The sequence below is a fragment of the Cyprinus carpio genome, chromosome A5, assembly GCF_018340385.1.
Source record: "Cyprinus carpio isolate SPL01 chromosome A5, ASM1834038v1, whole genome shotgun sequence".
NCBI classification, from domain to species: domain Eukaryota; kingdom Metazoa; phylum Chordata; class Actinopteri; order Cypriniformes; family Cyprinidae; genus Cyprinus; species Cyprinus carpio.
Window position 1 is genome coordinate 15,038,099 of NC_056576.1, and position 21,147 is coordinate 15,059,245.

Consider the following 21,147-nt stretch of genomic DNA (forward strand, 5'->3'; position numbering starts at 1 on the left):
TTAAAGGGGTCATATCATGCTTTTTCAAATAATTTTTTCCCTGAGGTCCACCTACAATGTTAGTCAAGTTTTCTGCATCAAAACAGTTTGTCATGACAACCCATGTCTGGGTTGGATGTACAATATTGTCAAAAGGTACAATGCTTTTTCTTAATACTCTTAACTTATATTTAACTCTATATGAATATTAATTTTCCAATGATATGACCCCTTTAATACAAGTATTGCATTGAGAATACAAAAATGCACTCCACTAAGCATAGTACCATAATTCAGTGTTCATACTGTTCCCAAATTAACATGATTCCAAAGTCAAGTCCTTAAAATGTAGCATGTTACTGATTGGTCAATAAGCTGATGGATTTGCTGCAAATGTATCTAAGGTGTCAGAAGGCATCAGATTAAAAACTAAAGGCATTTCTAAGGTTAATACATGCTGTATATAAGGAAATGTGTAAATGAAATGTAGGGTGTGTGTAACTAAACCAAACTAGACTAGACCCTTAAACAAGCTTATCTTTTATAACCAGTAAAATTGTATTGAATAATACAGTTGTTGTTGTCCATTATATCAAACGTAAAAGATTATCCATATTTTGTTATTGATTCTTTTTTAAATGATTGACTGCTGTCCTTCAAGCAGACTAAATGACATATTCACAGTGTTGCCATAGCTCAGTCTGCTTGCCATTCAGGATGGCTTGTTGAAAAGCAAGTACCTTTAAAGCTAGATAGACATAGCTGTTCCAATAGCTGTTAAGAAATAGCTGTTATGGATTTTAGTTGTTTTTCTTGTGTGTATTTTGTTTTGTTGATTGTGGTTATAAATAAATACAAATAAAAACAACATATTAATTTCACTGGCTATTTGGTCACCAATATCTTATGCAAAGTATAACATAGAGCACTCTCTCTCTCATAACTCTGGTCACTGTGGCTGCTCTTTGAGCTGCTCCTTCAGGATGCCAGTCTCTGTGGCCCTCCACACGTGCAGGGCACTGCTGGAGGTGAGGAAGAGGAAAAGGATGAAGGCTATGGGAAAGCCCACAGTGTCCACCATACCTCCAGCCAGGGCACTAAAACTCAGTTTCCCCAGGACCTCCAGAGTGGCCAGAAAACTGTAGTGGGTGGCCTGAACAGAGACAGAGAGAGAGAGAGAGAGAGAAAGAGAGGGAAATACAGAGAGAGGTTTAACATTAACTTTTGACGATTTGTGTGATTTTCTCGAGAACAATGAAAAATGGAGAGTGAATTATAAAGAAAGAAAGAGAAACATGTTTTGCTGTAAGGCTAGATTCAGGTGTTACCCATGTGTGAAACATGCCATTCATTCACAGATCTCTACATTATGAAATGTTTTCAAATCATCAAAAGGTCCTGCACTTAATTATGCAAGTGATCTTTACATTAGGATGCACCGATTTAAGAAATCTGGTCAGTAACCCAAATTTTTATTTTATTTTTTCATCGTATGGCTGCAAAAGAACTTATATTACAATTCTATAGTACTTTGCCGAAGTAATTTAAAAAGAAAACATTAAAATACTAAAATCACTGATGTTAAATAATACAAGTGAATTTAGACATCACAACATAATGATGCGAAGTTTTGTTATTGTTTACTAAAACTGAAACTAAAACTATAATAAAAGTCTTTTAAAATAAAATCTAAATATTAGATGAAAAAAAATTAGAAATGATGCCTTAGCAACTAACTGAAATTAAGTTACAATGAAAATACAATTACTTAGAATCAGAAATAAAAACAGTCAACGCTAAACAGAAATAGATCAACTTTAAGTCAGCGTCAGATGATGATAAAAATGAACTAAATGTAAGAATAGAGAAAATGAGCAGGCACAATAAAATATGCATAATTAAGTACATATTAACATTCAATTTAAAATAAGTAACAAATTTATCTAATATAATCTGATAACCAATATACATTGTGCTTCCCTAATTTAAATGGAACTTTTTGCCTTCATAGGACATGACAATGGTAACAAAAGTATGTGCACAACTGAGATGTCTGCTTTTGACCTTTTTCACATGTGTTTCTTTTCAATGTAACTGATGACTTTATAACTTGATTCTTATTAATCAATTTTTAACTTTGCCTTACATCAAAACAATTCCAACAAGAGGAAACTTGTTTAAGGTGTTCAGTTTCTCCCTCAGGGCCTTTCTACAAACATTCACAGTATCATTCATAGGAACATTTCAAATGAACCTATAGTTTACAATCCTCCTCCTGATTATTTTACTCTGAATGTGAATCTGGAGTTTTTCCATTGCCTAGGGACCGAGGGAAAACATACACTTCTCTTATTGTTTAATGAGCTTTGTCAGTGCCATTAATTCAACACTATTGAGCTGATGGAGTGACAAATTGCTGAGAGAGCAGTGAAAGATCACATGCAAGCAGCGCAGGGCCATTTAAACAGGACAATACAATCATGTCAAAGATAAACGAGGGGATGAAACAAGAGAACATGGGAGGGGAGAGATATCTATGAACAGTGAGAACTACAGTTTATCATCTAGGGGACACATAAATAAACAAACAGAGAGAATGAACAAATGAGCTAACAAGGACAGAAATTAGGCAACACAAGATTAGCGGGACAAAATAGGAAGCTGATTGTATGGTTTGGATGCACTCTTTATTGATAGACAGATAAGCTGTCTTTACACTGTAAAGGTAACACAGAAGCACCAGCTGACGTAAGATAAAATGACAGTATATAGTTTGCAAAACACACCGATCGCACCTTTCATTAGGTGTGCTTTGCAAACTACAGTTGTGGTCAAATTTTACATACACTTTGCAGTTTCTGCAAAAAGTTCATTATTTTACCAAAATAAGAGGCATCATACAAAATGCATGTTATTTTTTATTCAGAACTGACCTGAATAAGATATTTTACATAACAGACATTTATATATAGTCTACACACACACACACACACACACACACAAAAAAAATAGTTGAATTTATAAAAATGACCCAGTTTACATAGGCTTGATTCTTACAAAAGTTTACATAGGCTCGATTCTTAATACTGTGTTGTTACCCTGATGATCCACAGCTTTTTTGTGATAGTTATTCATGAGTCCCTTGTTTGTTCTGAACAGTTAAACTGCCCGCTATTCTTCAGAAAAATCCCTCAGGTCCCACAAATTCTTTGGTTTTCCAGCATCTTTTGCACATTTGAACCCTTTCCAGCAGTGACTGTATGATTTTGAGATCCATCTTTTCACACTGAGGACAACTGAGGGACTCATACACAACTATTACAAAAAGTTCAACAAAAAGAAAAAACATACATTAAGAGCCAGGGGTGTAGGGGGATCCAGGTAACAACACAGTATTAAGAATCCAGTGCATGTAAACTTTTGTAAGACTCAAGCGTATGTAAACAGGGTAACTTTTTATCAATTCAGCTATTATTTTCTCTTGTGGACTATATGTAAACGTCTTTTATGTGAAAGATCTTATTCAGGTAAGTACTAAATAAATAAAAAAAAAAACATGCATTTTCCAAGATTCCTCTTATTTTGGAAAAATAATTAACATTTGCATTTACTGCAAAGCGTACATAAAATTTTGGCCACAACTGTATATACTGTACAAGAATCACTTTTGTGAAATGCATCTGCTGCTTTATTCCCATGCGCAAACAAAACACAAGACAAAAATAAACAAAAATCTTTGTTTATAGATTTGCAGCATGGATTTCATAAGTCACCACAGCTGTATAAATATCTGTATAATTATCAGCTATTATTGTAAATATGAATTAAATATTTTTTTAATTGTCGGTCATGCTCAGTTCAAACATACACACAAGACCATAGCATCTCATAAACTGAAGGCCAAAATAAATCCTTGATAATTACTCTTGCAATGAATATTCCTATAATAAAATCCACTTCATTCATTCACAGGCACACTACACATTCATAGTTTTGGGGACACTGAAGACTGAAGTAATGGCTGTTGAAAATGCATAATATTCATAATATAATGTTTTACTGTATTTCAGATTAAATAAATGCAGGTTTGGTGAGCATAAAGAGACTTCTTTTCAAAAGAAAAGTCTGTGACCATCACACCCCTCAAACTTCTTTTCTGTTGAGACTTTTGCTGAGAAGAATTTTTTGATAACTAGGGAACAGACACGAAAAATAACAAATCGTCTTGAACTTTTTTTGCCCACATGAGCACCACGGTTCAATGTGTCAGAGTTTGTGAACTACTGTAACCACTGTGTTACTGCAACAACCAAAGATCTAATCTTGACCAATTATAATAAAAAATCAAAAAATCAAATGACAAATCTATGAATGTGAATAGACTTTCTGATGCATATGCTTTGTAGGTGATTGATGAGCTGAAATGGGTTGACATGCAGAGCTAAAGAGAGTGTGAAAACTGCTCAGATCTCTGATGGAGCTATTGACTGACAGATAAATGAGCTTTTGACTGCTGTGATATGCTCACGTATGTGGCAGACAGAAAACACTCTCAGGCTTTCTGCAGTATACAGCCTGTTGTGAGACTCTACCTGTCAACAACTATCAAAAACTGTAAGATGCGTGTTTTGTTGTCTTCAGAGCTTGACTGCTGAAACTAAAGAAAAAACACAATTGATTTGTCACGCTGTTGACCTTAGGTGAACACGTGTGATGCCATTAAGCAGTCTGTCCTGATCTGTCAGGGAGCATGAAGAGCTGTGGTCAGTTGAAGAGGGTGGCATGTGATACCTGTATGCTCTCCTCAGCTCTCTGTGTGCAGTTCATCATTGTGGTGAAAGTCAGAGTGGTGATGAGACCAGCTATGAAATGCTGCAAACTCAGACTCAGCACTGCCATACCTGAGGGAGAAAGAAGACGTGTCCACATTAATACAACATACTTCCCTACATACTGCCCATGCTTTAGGTCTGCATCAAAAAGCCTCAGATCATAAGCAACTCACAGCGTGTTCCTGTTGCAGACAGTCCTCAAGTTATAATTTGTGACTTTGAATTTACATACTGCCAGTAAAAATGCATCGGCTTAAATATTGCACTGAAGATCTTATAATGTGTTCTTTGGCTTACTTCTACTCAACACTGCCATACCCGTGTTAGAGGGAACAGGACTTTACATGCTAGTTATTAAACTGTGCTCTCCCAGACTATTATTTTTGCAGACAGAACCATGTCAAACTACTAGCAATTTAACTTAACATACACTCAAATCTGACTCTATATGATGCCCCAATTGACGCTTAGAAATCAGTATTTAATTCCCAGTAACATCCACCTAGAGCATGAGACAGACAGTCTATCATTAATGCCTCAAATCAATTATTACCAGAAGCCCATTTGCCAAAAAACAAAAAAAATCATTTCACAGCTTTCACATCCGGCTCCATCTGAATTATTCACTGGAAATGTTTAGTTCTGCCTAACAAGACTTCTCCATTTCTTATCCAGGAACCACAGGAAGGAAAATCATCTCTTCTGAGGCATCCAGTCTCATACAATATTGAAAAATATTTTCTGTAGAACTTTAGAATTTTTTTTTTTTTTTTTTTTTTTTGAGGGGGGTTAGATGGGGTGCAGAGTTGCTTTGTTCCATTTTGTTTGGGAGAGAAGCAGAAAGAGAGATGGGGAGAGAGAGAATAAGGAAGACAGAGAGACGAGGGAGTTGTCAAACAGAAACTCGCTGACAAAAACATCTTGACTAAAAAGCCACGACATCCTGGGGAAGAAGTAATACAGTGGCAAAAAATACTGAGTAAAACAGCTAAAACGCAAGAGTTTCCCCATTTCCTTTTTTTTTTTTTCATTTTCATTAAATAAACATTCAAAGCACCTGTGAGAGAAAAAGACAATGTGAGAAAAAAAGAGAAACAGGCAGAGGGTTCGAATAAGGGTTTATTCATTTATCAAAGTGAGCTGTGAGAATACTCAAGGTAAAATAGCGTTGGCCTCCGTAGACAGAAAAAGAAACGCAGATCCACTTATGCAAGTTGAACCGGGAAGAGAGTATGTTTGACATAACTTCTGTATGATCACTTCTATAGAGCTCATGCATAAAATTTGGCTTGAATTGTGCTGAATCCAAGCACTAGGACTATAAAGACAGTCATCAGATCAGATCTACAGGAGTCTTACAGAAGATTCGTGGAATAAAATTTCAAGATAATTTTTCAGAAAAGAGAACACACTGATCTGAGGTTGGATCAGTACTGAAAGTTTGACTTTGGTAAGATATCAGCCTCTGGTACTTGGTTTTTATATTAAAACAGACAACTAGGGCAACAAATAAACAGCCTTGAGCAACTGATAAAATGAAACCAAGTCTGTGAACAGACTCAACTTGTGACTAATTTGACCATTTTCCCCCCTTTCTAGTGAAAAAAAACAATCGTTGTGTAACTTCAGCAATTATATTTGCATAATATTTGCTTATACATAAATATTATCTATAAAAAAATTTAATGTTAAAATATAAAAATACCTTTATAATAAACAACTTTCTCCAATTGTCAAAACAAGTACCAAAGAAGTTTTTGCCATTGTGATTTGATGATCTCATATATATATATATATATATATAATATATATATATATATATATATATATATATATATATATATATATATATATATATATATATATTTTTTTTTTTTTTTTTTAAATAGACTTTGAGCTTTGATGATAATTAAACTCTGTCATATAAAGACTGCAAATGTCTTACCTTTTTAAATAGACTTTGAGCTTTGATGATAATTAAACTCTGTCATATAAAGACTGCAATATCTGATCAAATGTGATTATTATTTTTAGCTTGGGTTAAACAAATTAATTTTACTTGGCAACAGCAGCTTAATTATGATTTTGTTTCTCTGCTTTGCCACGGGATTTACATCCCGTGGTAACTAAGGATTTACACAAGCTCCAGTCTGGATCCAGAACACCTGAGAAGAGATGATGCCATCAGAGGACCTCAATGATGCTAACCCAGAGGACAACATACAGAACTACCACATTTTGCTATAAGTTTGATTGCATAATTGCTGTTAATAGTTTAATCGTCTGTTTGTTTACGTCTTTTTATTGATTTTTCTGAACATTTCTGCTATATGCACATGAACTGACAGTCACCACTGATAAGCTACTACTAAATATTGTATAGAAACTTAATTTTCTGTAAAGTTGCTTTGTAATGATTTGTATCGTAAAAAGCGCTATACAAATAAACTTGAATTGAATTGAATTGAATTAGCTTTGTTGATTTTTATTGTATGTCATATAAAGACTGCAAATGTCTTACCCATCTGGATTTTATTTATAGTTAAATTACAAAATTAAAGACGTTTTAGTGACATTTATGTTAATACTCTCCCTTTTTATCACATGCTGTTGCTTAATGCAGCATTTAGAGTTTTATTCAGACAAACTCTGCCTTAACACCTGTTTACTCTGTGCAAGGTACTGAAATGGACACTTTAGCCTGTCAATGGAAAACGCTGGAAACCAGAGATAGCCTCGTGGATGCTGAAATTCAGGGGAACAGTAGAAAGGACAGAAAGCTCTGTTCAGAAGAGAACAGGTCGATTTCACTTCTATATATATACATACATACAGTATGTACAGGTGAGCTTTCTAGCTCTTATGAACAAACTGTACCCCCAAGATGCACAAGGCAGTAATAAACATGTTTTGATGTCCGTTTAGTTTCTCCCTTCCTTTTATTTACAAAGCAGTGGACCAATGAAGTACAATTACTGCATAATGAGCAACACCATATTAAATTTCAAAATAAAATAAAATAAGTCTCTACTAATTCCAATGCTGGAACATCACCATGTTTGTATACATTAGTGTGTACAGGTATGTGAATTTCTCACCTTTCATCAAGGCCGAGGGCTCCAGCACTACGAGAAGTGAGCTCTGGAAGACCATGCTGACAGTCCGCATCATAAACACACGTCTCATCAGCAAGCCAATACTGAGGACATAAAAAGAGAGAAAGTTCAGTTATATTATCTCAAACTCCACAAATATGCAATATAATGTAATGTCATGAAATATAGACCACAGTTAATTTTTTTAAAGAAATTAATACTATTATTTGTTGGGGACACATTAAATTAATCCAAAGTGAGAGGGAAAGATATTTATAAGACATATGCATATGTATAATATGTGTATAATTACATATAATGTGTTTTGTTCTGGTGTGGATGAAGTGCATGTTGTTGCTTAAAGGATGTTAATTGTTGTAAACATAGATACTGTGATGCAAGAAAAATTTCAGACTTCTCTGACAATAAAGTGCTATATCATAAGACATTCGCAAAAAAAATATATATATTTTTTTGAGTTTTTATTTTCTATTTATTAAAAATCCTGGGGATTGTTTTTTTTTTACCACAAACATATTAAGCAGTTTTCAACAGTAATGATAATAATAATAAGAATAAATATTTCTTCAGCAGGAAATCAGCATATTAGAATGATTTCTGAAGGATCATGTGACAATGAAGACTGGAGTAATGAGGGTCAACCACATAGGACTGCCACACTGAGACACTCCTGTACACATGCTTACATACAGTGTGTGTTTGCACACTCAAATCAATTCTTTAATAACAGTTAAGAATCCCTCAGGAGAACTTCCTTCATGACATAATCAATAACACAACAAGATCCACAGCCACAGGTTGATTAAACCCCTGCTAATTAGTGACCATCACACCCCTCAATTTTTCCCAGCTCCAATCAGAACACCCAGAGGGCCCTGTCAATCAAACACAGGGTCTGGAGTCATGACTTCTACAGCGTTTCTTTTCACATCTATTATTTTTAATCAGTAATGCATAACAGTTAATATAATTTTACATCATGTTCTCTGAAAAGACTAGCCTACATGTATTAAAGCTTAAAGTGGTCAGACAGCATGATTAAGGACCAGGCTCGAGTTAAGCACTGGTGACAGGATCTGTTGCATGAAAATTAGTTTAATTTGTCCCTAAGGTTGTAAAAATTAGTAAAAATTGTGTCTTTACATAAACATCCTTTCCATGCGAACAGACTCTGAGGCCTCTGACAGAGAAAGCGAGTGGAAAAAGAGAGAAGGAGATGCGGGTAAAGGTCAAATGGACTTTAAGAGAAGAGTAAGGAATCGTCTGTCATCTTAAACCAGCCTTTTAGATCTAGATGAACCCAGGCAACAACAGCAGCCGGTCAGACAGAAAGCCAATCTGCCATCATTCTCATGTAAACACCCTCCCTGCATCCACTCAATAACACTCTTTCATATTTCACTCAGATGAGACGAGAGAGAGAAAGAGAGCTGTAAGAAAGACAGACAGTCTTAAAGAGGAAAAGTTAGAGCGAGAGAAGGGTGCGAGAGATCAAAAACGAGCCTAAAACAAGCGTATCACACGAGCAGTTAGGCCCGATAAGATTCGTACTCTCAGATTGCTGATGGCGATCAGTGTATGGGGGTCAGTTTTTGGCCACTCAAGCATTTCAGATGGGGCCTGGATAAGTGTCCAAATTAGCTTTTAGTGGCCCTGAACAGACAACGGCAGAAACCCAATCTGTGGGAAGCAAGGACTGAATGCAAGACTGTGTCGAATGAACAAGCCCCCTGCGTGTGAAACTTTACATTCCTCCCCATTCATTAACACTGCCTTTAGCATAGAGAGAGAGAGACTAAAAGAGAGAATTTTTTAAAAAAAGATGAAGGGACCGAGAGAGAGGGAGAGGTTACAGAGAAAGGGGAAAAAAAGAGGGATTAAAAAGGATAGGTAAGAAAATTTGAGCAGATATTTAACTCTGATTGTGATTTTATCATATGTTTTAGTCCCACTGACCTGGTATTTGGAAGGATTGTTCATTTATGCACAAAATTTATGCTCTGCTGAAACAAGATGTGCAAGGTGTGATTGTTTGGATATTTGCTCAGAAGGAAAGTTAGAGACTGGACTTCTTGCAACATTGATTAAATACTAGGCTAGCTGGGCTACCTTTGAAAGGTTTGTGGTCAGCAAGATTTTTTAAAACATTTTTAAATTTTATTTTATGCTCATCAAGGCTGAAATGTAAAATTGTGAAATACTATCATAATTTAAAATAACTACTTTCAATTTTATTATAATTTAAATTAGTGCTGTCAAATGATTAATCATGATTAATCGCATCCAAAATAAAAGTTTTGTTTACATAATATATGTGTGTATACTGTGTATATTTATTATGTGTATATAAATACAAACACATGCATGTATATATTTAAGAAGAATATGTTATGTGTTATATATTAAATATATTTATATATAATATAAAAATATAAGAATATAAATATATAAATGTTTATACATGCAAATATTTTTCTAAATATATACTTTATGTGTGTGTATTTATATATACATAATAAATATACACTGTACACATACATATATTATGTAAACAAAACTTTTATTTTGGATGCGATTAATCGCGATTAATCATTTGACAGCCCTAATTTAAATAGAACACTCAAGTCATCGGTGTCACATGATCTTTCAGAAGTCATTCTAATATGCTGATTTGCTGCTCAATAAATATTTCTTGTTATTATCAACGTTGAAAACAGCAGTGCTGCTAATATTTTCAAAAGAACAGCATTTTTTTTTAATAGAAATCTTTTTCACAGAGACAGCAGACAAAGGGTGACGTTACTCTGTCTTTAAATAGACCAACATTACATAATATTTTTTACACCAACGTAAGCGTCAAGTGCAGAAGCTCATGTAATGCATTCCAGTGGTTTATAAAACTGCATTAAAATGCATGTTGTATCATGATGCCATAAGGTAAAGCAAACCAGCCTGGAGAAAATAGCACAAGTCCAGTATGAAGAGTATCATTTCACTTTAAACTCTGATACGTGACTGGATGTCTGCCCTCGAGAAATAAAGACAGAACCACTGCATATGTCTTTCTCAAAAATTTTCTTCCCCTTGCCTTTCTCAGAACACACTAACGGGTGTGTGGGTCTATTGTCAATACCGTTCGAGGAAGATAAGCGACTTCGGCTGCTCTTGGAACGATTTAGCAAACCAAACTCTTATCTTAACTATTACAAGACATAACTGGTAAAAACCGGTCTCAGGTCAGTAGACAAGAGCAACGTATCAGCAACAAGTATATCTCTATTCAAGCAGTCCAACTTTATGCATCCTGGAGGCCTTTCAGCTCACACCTGAGCCTGTTTTACTCTCAGCTCCTACAAAAGGCTGTGTTTACTTCCATTACTTCAATCTCTCTTTATCTCTCACACACACTCTCTCTATCTCTTTCTCTCTCCTTCTTTCACGCCTGGGGCTGAGATGGGTGGAAAGATATAGTGAGAAAACACTGAGAAAAAGAAAAGGGCCATGTTTCTTTCACAGAGAGATGGTGGGCCACAGAAACCGATAAAGCAAGAGGGGGCATTGAAAAAGGTGTAAGAAGAAAACCAAAGAACAAAGTTTTTCAATGCCATTCCTGCAACATTAATGGCAAAGTGTGACTAAGCTGGAAAGGGTGTTGCAGCTAGAATTGATTCAGTTTCAACATCGTTTTATAAAAAATAAAAAAAAAACACACATACACACAATCTACCTGTACTGAGAGAGCAAGAAGCCCCCGATTGATGAGCCGCAGATGGAAAATGCCATGGCAACCACCCCGTTCCACACCCCGAGCTCTCTGGCTGTCATGTGATGGTCCAGCAGGAAGAGAGGAAACATGGTGATGGCCCCCTGTTCTCCTGTAAAATATAGGATTACATCAGCACATACACACACAAAGTTCAACAATTGTAAATGCTCTTTTGACCGGATTATTGAAAATGTGCTGGATTCTTATCACATTGCATCAGAATTTTTTCTCAAAACTGTTTTTAAACTACTGATAATATCCACACATCACAAGACAAACTTAGTCAAAACAAAACACTTGTTATCTGAAAATTGTGAGGAAAAAATTATAACCTGAGCAGAGGCCATGTTTTTCGCACTTTAGTCCTTAAAGGATCAGTGCCTGAATTGCCTTCCAGACATTTTTTTTTTCCTGAGAGCTTGTCACTTAAATTTGACAAAAACAAAATCTGCCAGTGAAAATGCTGCCGATACATCGTGACGAGTCCTGCGTCGCTGCATGATAGCGTGTGCACAGAGGCCTTGCTAACCCACCGCCGTGTATTATTTAACGGCATTGTCATTATTTATGGAGTCTGCCTTCAGTTCAACAGCGAGACAGCCCGCTGAATGACAGCTCTGAGACCGCCGTCAAAAAGAAACTGCGCTTCCGGGGTCCCCGGGATGAAACCGGTGAGAAACAAAAACAGAAATTCAAATGAAAAATCAGACGCTTCTGTCGGAGTTCTGCTACGGTCTCTGACAGCGCCACGTGAGCGCTTTGACATCACTTTCTTTGAGGGGGATTGAGTCTGACAGTAGAACTAAATTTGTAAAAGATGTTGTAAAGTCTGTAATGTGGTGGCAACAATGAACAATGGGACTCGTTTTTCACATTCAGCACATCTTTTCTTCATATAAGGCAGCTATAGTGTATGCCACCCAGGTCCAATGCATTCAAGGAATAAGGATGCAGTTTTACATGAGGGTGAACACATAAAAGCCAGTCACATTCACTTTGCAGTTTGCCCACAAAGCATTAAAAACTGCTTGTTAGTTTGCATATTATGTTTTGACTAATGTCAACACAGTCAGTTATAGCCTAATCCTTGGGAAATCTGGCAAAGTTCCAGCATAGCCATAATTTATTTGAAGACCATAGTAACCTAACCACAGAGGCCGCTAATTACCATAGTAAAATCAAAAAGGCTTCTAAACTACACTTAAAGTGGTCATATGATGCCATTTTGGTTGCACTTTATTTTACAGTACGTGTACTTATATGTACTTAAAGTGTACTTACAGTGTATTTATCTAAGAAAGTTCTGGTAATACAAGGTAACTACATGGGGTAGGGTTATGTTTAGGGGTAGGTTCAGGGTTAGTACCTAGTTATTACATAGTTATTGTAATTACTAAAATAAGTACATAGTATGTACATGAGGAACAGGACTGTAAAATAAAGTGCTACTGACTAAAGTCTCAAATCCAAAGAGATATTCTTTATAAAAGTAAAGAATCAACCCTAAAACGGCTCGTTCCAACACACCCCCACATGTCTACATCACGATGTGGGAAGATTTGCATAATGCCGCATATCAGTTCACGCGAAGAAATGTTGTGTAAATTTTATTGTGGGTGTTTTTTTTTCTAGCTTTTGGTGGAGTGTCTTTGTGTTTCTTTGTGTTTGGTAAACTACTTTGTTTGGTCTTCCAAAAGAGGACACAACCAGAAATCAGTGGTTAAGTTATATTTACAATACTGTTCCAGAACAGTCGTACCAAAATATTTATTTGTGTGTGTGGAGCTTTTTTTGTGGAGGGGGGATGTTTGTTTTTTGTGTGGGTTGAATATGATGATAATGTCTGTTTCTATAAAGTGGGGCAGTTCCAACTTTGCAAGGACAGTCTGTCGCTTCTGACTCACAGCCTGTAAGTAAAAAGAATTTGCCACTGATGATTCAAACGTGAGTTTTGAGCAGTGTAGAGTAGCGCTTGTTGTTTGTCGTTTCTCCGATCACAAATGCAGACATGGTTTTATGTTTACACAGTGTGACGTGTAAAAAGACAGTATAAGTCATTTTAATCAGTAAATATGTCCCCACTGGATGCAACAAATGCCTGATTTGTAATGGGTTTTATTGGTTTTGTCTTGTCGCGGCGGGACACACGGCATCACAGTATGGTGAGGGGCATAACATTTCCATCACACGCTAGAGGAATTCAGCCAATCACAACGCACTGGATAGCTGGCCAATCAGAGCACACCTCACTATTCAGAACGATGAGCTTTGTAAAAATTTACGTGTTTCAGAAAGACTGGGCATAGAGGAGCAACAATAATGTACATTATGTGGAAAATAATGTTTTTTTAACCTTAAACCGCATAAACATTTTATTACACCAAATACACAAAATAATGTTCTTTTTAGCAACGTCACATGACCCCTTTAATATATTCTATTTAGAATAGTATCAGTTTAATATTTTTTTATTAATAATATAATTTGATATAATTAAAAAACAAAAAAAATTAAGAATTTCATAGTTTCATATTACTTAAGATTATGGAAAGACAGTATGAATCTGCATTTCCACTCAAATAAAAACTACAATAAAAATTGATAAAAAATTATGTAAAGGGAATACTACAGAACAAACAGTGTTCATTGTGTCAACATGGTAGTGTAAATGTATACAAAATGCCAAATATGATCAATGAAAAGTTCTGATTCTGCAGATCATCTCATATGTGCAGTTTGGATATGTGCTTCAGCGTTCTGCCTCAGACTTTTTTTTTCTCCTACACTGCTTCAAACTAATTATTTTTTAAGCAGGGATTGAAAACAAACAACAAGGCTGCTTATTTATGTCTATAAATAATCTCAGAGCAACAATTGTCCATTTCACATGGGATTTCATTAGACATCCACGAAAACACAGAGGAGGAAAGCAGAAGAGGGGAGGCACTGGGAGGAGAAAGAGGGAGAGAGAGAGAGTGGGGAGAGATGCTGTATCAGTTCACCTCGGTTAACAACGAGAGATAATGGGGAACAGATGAAGACAAAAATGGAAAACAGATTCAGGATGAGATGGAACGATTATTCAAGTCTCAAAAAGCAAACAAAAGCACCACAAAGTATCAGTTATTTTTGTATTTACTAGCGTTCTTCCCTTCCAGTAAGTTGTTAACTGTCAGTGAGATTAATTTGAGAAACAATTCAGTCTAATTAATGGACAAATCATTGAGATGGGTTTTATAAATTACATCAACCGATTCATTGTAAATATCTAACTCAAAATTTCACTCAAAATATAGCAGATAACTCCATTCTCACAAACCCCCAAACAGCAAGAGAGTCAAGAATTTTAGTGAATGATGATTTACATTTCAGTCTTTTCCTCACACTATTATAGAGGGTTTGCAATACAGTGGATAAATCACATGGATATATATATATTTTTTTAGCATTTTAAAGCTTGACAGCTCCAGTCCTTTTATTTTTTTTTTGCATTAAAAAGAAAGTCCTGGATATTCTCCAAATATTAGTCTTTTGTGTTCCACAGAACAAACAGTAGAAAGCCATACAGATTTGGAGCAACATGAGGATGCAATGAAAAACAACACCTCAACTAAACTTCAAAAGTGTGTGAGAGCCAACGAGTGTGAGATGCTGACTAAAAGCAGCAGTATGATACATCTCAAACTCCCCAGAGTCTTCAGCATGGGAACAGCCTGAGGATCCTGGACCCCTCCCAGTTCATGTAGGTCACTGTGCCGTGTGTATCTGCATCTGTGTGTACTTGAGCAGGTCACACAACTCCATTGTAAATGCTCCTCAACCAACGACAAGCCCCGTACCAAGTCTCTACGGACCTCTGAGGTTCAAATCCGCAAAGGTCTAGGTTATTCCCTTTACATTCTGGGACACAATGACATAATTGTTTGGATGAAACAAAAGCATCGAGGACTATCACTTGCACCGTTAACTATGTGAATGCGAGCGAAGATACGGTGGTATGGATAGGGAACAGAGACGCAGCCTATTCAAAGTGTGATGTACTGTAAGCTCACATATCTAAACAGAATGCTTTTTAATGTTCACACCCGAGTTACACAATGGTCCTGACAATGGGAAAACAATGTAGGTCAACTAAAAGACATCACATTCTTTACTCATTTTCTTTCTTTGGAATTTCTGTGTTCTCCATCACTCTCTACTCACGCATTTCCCGATGCCCCCTGCGCTCCACCATCTCTCTCGCTCTCTTTCACTCTCTCTCATAGTTGACCATGTGGTGGGTGTTCATTAATTCATCCCCCCTGCAGTCCTCTGCGTTCCCTCTGGAAAATATTTGCCTCCTGGTTCGCGTCACCCCTCCATCCCCCCACATGCCCCTCCGTTCACTGGCCCCTGCTGTGCGGGACAGAGAGAGGGCAGCATCAGGCGATATACATGCATCTATGTGTGTATGAGTGTGTGTTATGTATATATATATATTTAATATATATACAGAGAAAGACAGCGAAACAGAGCAAAAATGGCTTTCTACTTCCATAGAGAATCCAACTTTAACCCCCAAAAGTACACTCCCGCCTCCAGCTGGACTCTTCCCAGGGAAGCTCCACGTCTGGCCCAATCCCAGCCCCCTCCATCCCACCACTGTCTACCCCCCCACCAATCACCCTTTATCAACGCTTGCGCTGAAATAACTTATATATAACATATTTTGGTAACAGTCTGTGATGCAATACAAGCACTAGATGACATGCAACAACATTAAGTGTAGTGCAATTGATTTGTCTTCTTAGTAAGACACTTACTTTATTCTACAATCCAATAACTACTGTATTAAAAATTTAAGTAAATAACAAGGAACTTTATTTTGTGAACTTTTGTGAATATTTATGATCATATAAAGCTAAATGAGAAGCAAGCAATAAATAGAAAAAAAGGCAAACGTCCATTTAAAGGCATGTTGCATTCTATGCACAGATTAACGATTATAACTTAAAACATAATTTTCTTAAATAAATACTTTTGTTGTTGTTTTTTTACAGAAAAACTCCTAAAGAAACTTACTTAACAGCATAAAATATTAGGATGTGTTTTTAGAGAATAAATCTTGAATTCTTCTTGAAAGTTTATTTTCTTATACCACTGGCAAATAGTTTTTGTTGTTTTTTGCTTTAAGCATAAACTGCACAAAGGACTGTTAGATTTATGCTAAAAATGTTAACGAGAATAAAAAATGGAAAATGGAAAAACAAACAAGTATTATCTTATAAATGCTTCTTATTTTAAAGATGTGTATCTTTGCTGAAAAGCAAGACACAAATACTACATATAGTAAGTATAGTAAGAAAATTGAGTTTTACAATTTACTAGCACACAGATGTTAAACTAGTAAACTAGTTTGTGTGCTGTTTAATAGTGATTATGATGATGATCGGAGGAAAAACCTTATAAGACAGATTAAGAGGGGGGCTGCCGCATGTCCTGTCTGCTTTCGTCTGCTGAAGCTCATCCGATTACAATGCCAACTCTCTCTCTTTGCCAGAGACACATACACATGACACACAAAGCTTGGTTTTCTGATTAAATTGTTCTGAAAAACATACAACACTTAAATGAAGCGACACAAACAAAATACATTAACATAAATAGTGTAGCACATATTTATGTATTCAGTTTTCAATAAAAAATATCACAGACACAAAGAGACTATAATCCAGACATAATCCCCTTCTGGTGCCAAACACTACATTCAGCTCATTGAAAGTGATTCATTAGCTGCTATTTATGTCTATATTCCTGATTCAGATCATGGCACAGAAGTTGGGCTTAAACGTTGGTGCAAAGTTAAATGAAAGATATCAGTTCCAGTATACAGACATTCTGAACTCAACTGGGTGACCGATCTGTGTATGGTTCCTGATGTTTAGTTGCTTCAAAATATTTGAGAATAATGTGACAGTAAGCATGGAAAAGAGCAAGACTGCCATCTTGTGGAAAAACAACACATTACCATGACTTAGTTTCAAGTTCATGGTCAGTCATGGTGAAGAACTGGGGGGAAAAGACTTCCAAACATTTATAACTTTCCAAACACCTCACCATTCTGACACCGTATAAATAAGACAGTCACTTTCCTGGTAAGTAACATAAAGAATTTCTATGTACAAGCTTACTTATGGTGACACAGAGCACAGAATTAATTTACAATCAGTTTTTATAAATGCAAATTTTTTTTATAGTTTTTATCATTTACAAATAGTTTTTATTAAAACGTATTTATATCATATGTATAATATTTGTAAAAGTTGGAAATAATATACACACACACATTTCAAAAATAATATCACATTTTAATTAAACAATTTAAACAGGAAATTTATCTATACAATGTCATAAACGTGGGGCGGAGGGAACGTTATAAATTTTGGGAAAACCTGCATTATATATTTATTTATTTATTTTGCAAATATTAAACTGTATGAATAAAGTCTATTCAGTACACAACTACAAAACAACAGGTGTGTGTCAACTAGGGCTGCACAATTAATCGAATTTCTAATCGCGATTACAATTATGGATGCCACAATTACGCAATCGTACAAAATGGCAATTAATCGTTCAAAGTCCACTTATGTTATTCTGCACACTTAAGATGTTTTTTTCTTTCTACATGTTATCTTAAGGGTTTTTTTCCCCCATTGTTTTAGTTTTAGTATAACATTATAATACCATTCATATTTTTACTTTTTTTATAATTTAAAGAAGAAACCAATCCGATGTATAGTTGACATTTGAGCCTTAATACTATAGAAAAGCACTAAAGGTTTTTCAGTTAGAGTGTTTCAGCATGTTTATTTTCATATAAAAATATGGCATGCAGTTGCATCAAACAATGGTATAAACATCATTCAGTGTAAATTGTGATAATTGTTATTAATAATCACAATTACAATTTCAAGGGAATAATCGACAATTATGATTTTTGTCATAATCGTGCAGCCCTAGTGTCAACTTATTCAACAAATTAGAGGGAAAAGTAGATGTACTTTGCGATCTCCAAATCATTCAAATCAACCCTTCTGATGTTAAATTATGACAAATATCTTACCTAGTTTGTAAGTGAGAACATAGAACATTGTCCATGGCGTTCCTGGGACAGACAAGAGCGTCCTCCACACCTTCCATGGCTGCATCACATCCTTTGACCCTCTCCGCCCTTCTCCCTGTCCCCGCGGAGGCTCTCCATCCAACACTGGGGCACCCCACACGAACAGAGCAACACCACCGTACACGCAGGCCAGCAGTGTGAACATCCAGCCCCAGCCTGCAACATCAATCACAGCCAGGAGCCCCCCTCCAGCAAACACAGACCCAGCTTTATACCCCACCACCTGCACGGTGTTTCCTAGACCCAGCTCCCCCTGACCCCTGAGCAGCCGCACAGCCGCCCCGTCCGCCGCAATGTCCTGCACCGATGCCAGCATGTTCATAGAGAGCAGGGAGCCCGCTACCCCCATGTACTGAACATCAGGTGACATGGTAGCGCTCACCAAACACGTGAGGGCCAGACCAGCCACTGTGCCCACTAACCAGCAGCGCTTGGTACAAGTTCGGTCCACCAGAGGGGCCCAGAGTACCTTGAGCACCCAGGGGAAATAGAGGATTTTGGTGAGGCTGATGCGGGTGAGGGAGTGGCCGGCACCACGCAGGTACACCGGGAGCAAAGACGACTGCAGGCCATACGGAATGCCCTGGATGAAATAAAGGAGACCCAGGAACACCAGTTTGTCGTTCATCATTGAGAAAGGCAGGTTTGGGGAGCCTCAGCTCATGGCTGTATTCTGTAATCAACACAAGTAGAGTGTTTGACATGGACTTGTCAACATAAGTTAACATAAGGGTTTCAATTTAAGACATCAGAAATATGAAGACTGGATAAAACCAGGTTTTCAAAAATAATTTTGTTGATATATTAAAGGGCTTTTACAGAGGGGATTTGGGATATCTTTTTTCACTCAATGAATCAGGGAATACTGTCAACATCCAGAAACAAATAAAATCTTTAAAAAAAAACTGATAGGAATAAAACTGAAAAGTCTGGTGTATGGAAGTGCTACCGAAGGGGATATTTCTGACAGTTTCTTTCACATGGTTTCTGCAATAAGATTTCTTCACATTTTGAAAAAATGACTTTTAAAGATATGTATTGTATTTGAAATCAGAAGGAAATATCTTGGATGTTTACTTTCCGCTAGTTTGAAAGAAGACATGTTATGGGAGCAAAATAGACCAAAACCTCTAAATTGACAAGTGCATGGTATGTTATTGCCAGTAGTGTCTTACCTCAAAAACACAAACTAGCATTGCAAAGAGTGCTGAGTGGTTCATTCATTTATTGCACGTCATTCATTCATCTTCAACTTCATATACAACATAAAATAATATCACAGCTGGATATAACTGATCAAACTAATGCAAGTGTCATTAGATATGTTTTCATTTACATCCTGAAAACTACTAACTGTTAGACACTAAAATATAAATAATAGAGATTTAAACATTCAATGACGATTTCATTTTCATTTTCATATTTCATAGTCATAAACAGTCCATTACTGTCACAACATATGCTCGAGGCACTTGAGGGAGACTTACAATTAGGATTAAGAACCACAGAAACTATGTATATAGATATGTACAAATAAGCACAGCAGATATCTTACTGTATTTACAGGCAAACGTCTCCTTCACCCGCTGTGCTCGATGCAGCATAACCTCTATTTTCCAACCCTCGCTACTTCCGCGGGAGCGCTTGACGTAACGCACTCTTTCAACCATTCAGCATAGTGCTCCTGAGCGCTCACAGCCACTAAATCAACAGCGCCACCCGTCATTACAGCGGTACTGCAGCGTATGACAGTAAGAATGTGAGTAAGAAATCGCGCCCTCCCGTCTCAAACTTTCTCTCTTCTATCTCTTCTCCTACCACTGCCATTGTTCCAGCCGAACACGTTTCTGACACACAGTCTAAGTCGTAATTTGTCATCCTCAATTCTTTGTGGTAATAGTTTCTATAAAGCCTACTGCAGATTTTAGTTTATAAACCGCCTTGCATGGTAATTTTTGGAGCTATCAAACGATTTCCTTGATAAAGGCACCTTTATTCAAAAGAAATATAGCTTTTGCTTGAATCAAATGGTAATTATGATACCATTTACTTTTACAATTATTTTTTTTAAAACATTGCAAGCATTGTTCGCTTAAAAATACACATTTTCACATCGTAAATACCTTCTCAACAGGCACTGAGACTGCACAAGAGACATGAAATGATAAAAGATTTTTGAGGACTAGTTGGGGTTCTTCGGATTGCCACACTTTGCAGAACCTTCTGGAGCACCCTTTGAAGGCACCTTGAAAACTTGAGTTGGTTTATAAATTAGAGCCCAGTGAACAA

At 36.4% G+C, this 21,147-nt stretch overlaps 1 protein-coding gene across 2 annotated transcripts; it reads right to left on the bottom strand.

Moving 5' to 3' along the window:
* Positions 1-826: 826 nt before the first annotated feature.
* LOC109081604 (major facilitator superfamily domain-containing protein 3-like) lies at positions 827-21,043 on the bottom strand. Of its 2 annotated transcripts, none has more exons than XM_042754703.1 (6): positions 20,423-21,043; positions 18,799-19,531; positions 11,655-11,802; positions 7,910-8,010; positions 4,771-4,880; positions 827-1,132 (listed from the first exon to the last, which is right to left on the bottom strand). In XM_042754703.1, exons 2-6 carry the CDS (start codon positions 19,487-19,489, stop codon positions 929-931), a joined length of 1,254 nt encoding a protein of 417 aa, XP_042610637.1. In that variant the 5' UTR covers positions 19,490-19,531; positions 20,423-21,043; the 3' UTR covers positions 827-928. The 2 variants fall into 2 exon arrangements, with proteins under 2 accessions (XP_042610637.1, XP_042610635.1); XM_042754701.1 differs by having other exon boundaries at positions 20,414-21,043.
* Positions 21,044-21,147: the final 104 nt, after the last annotated feature.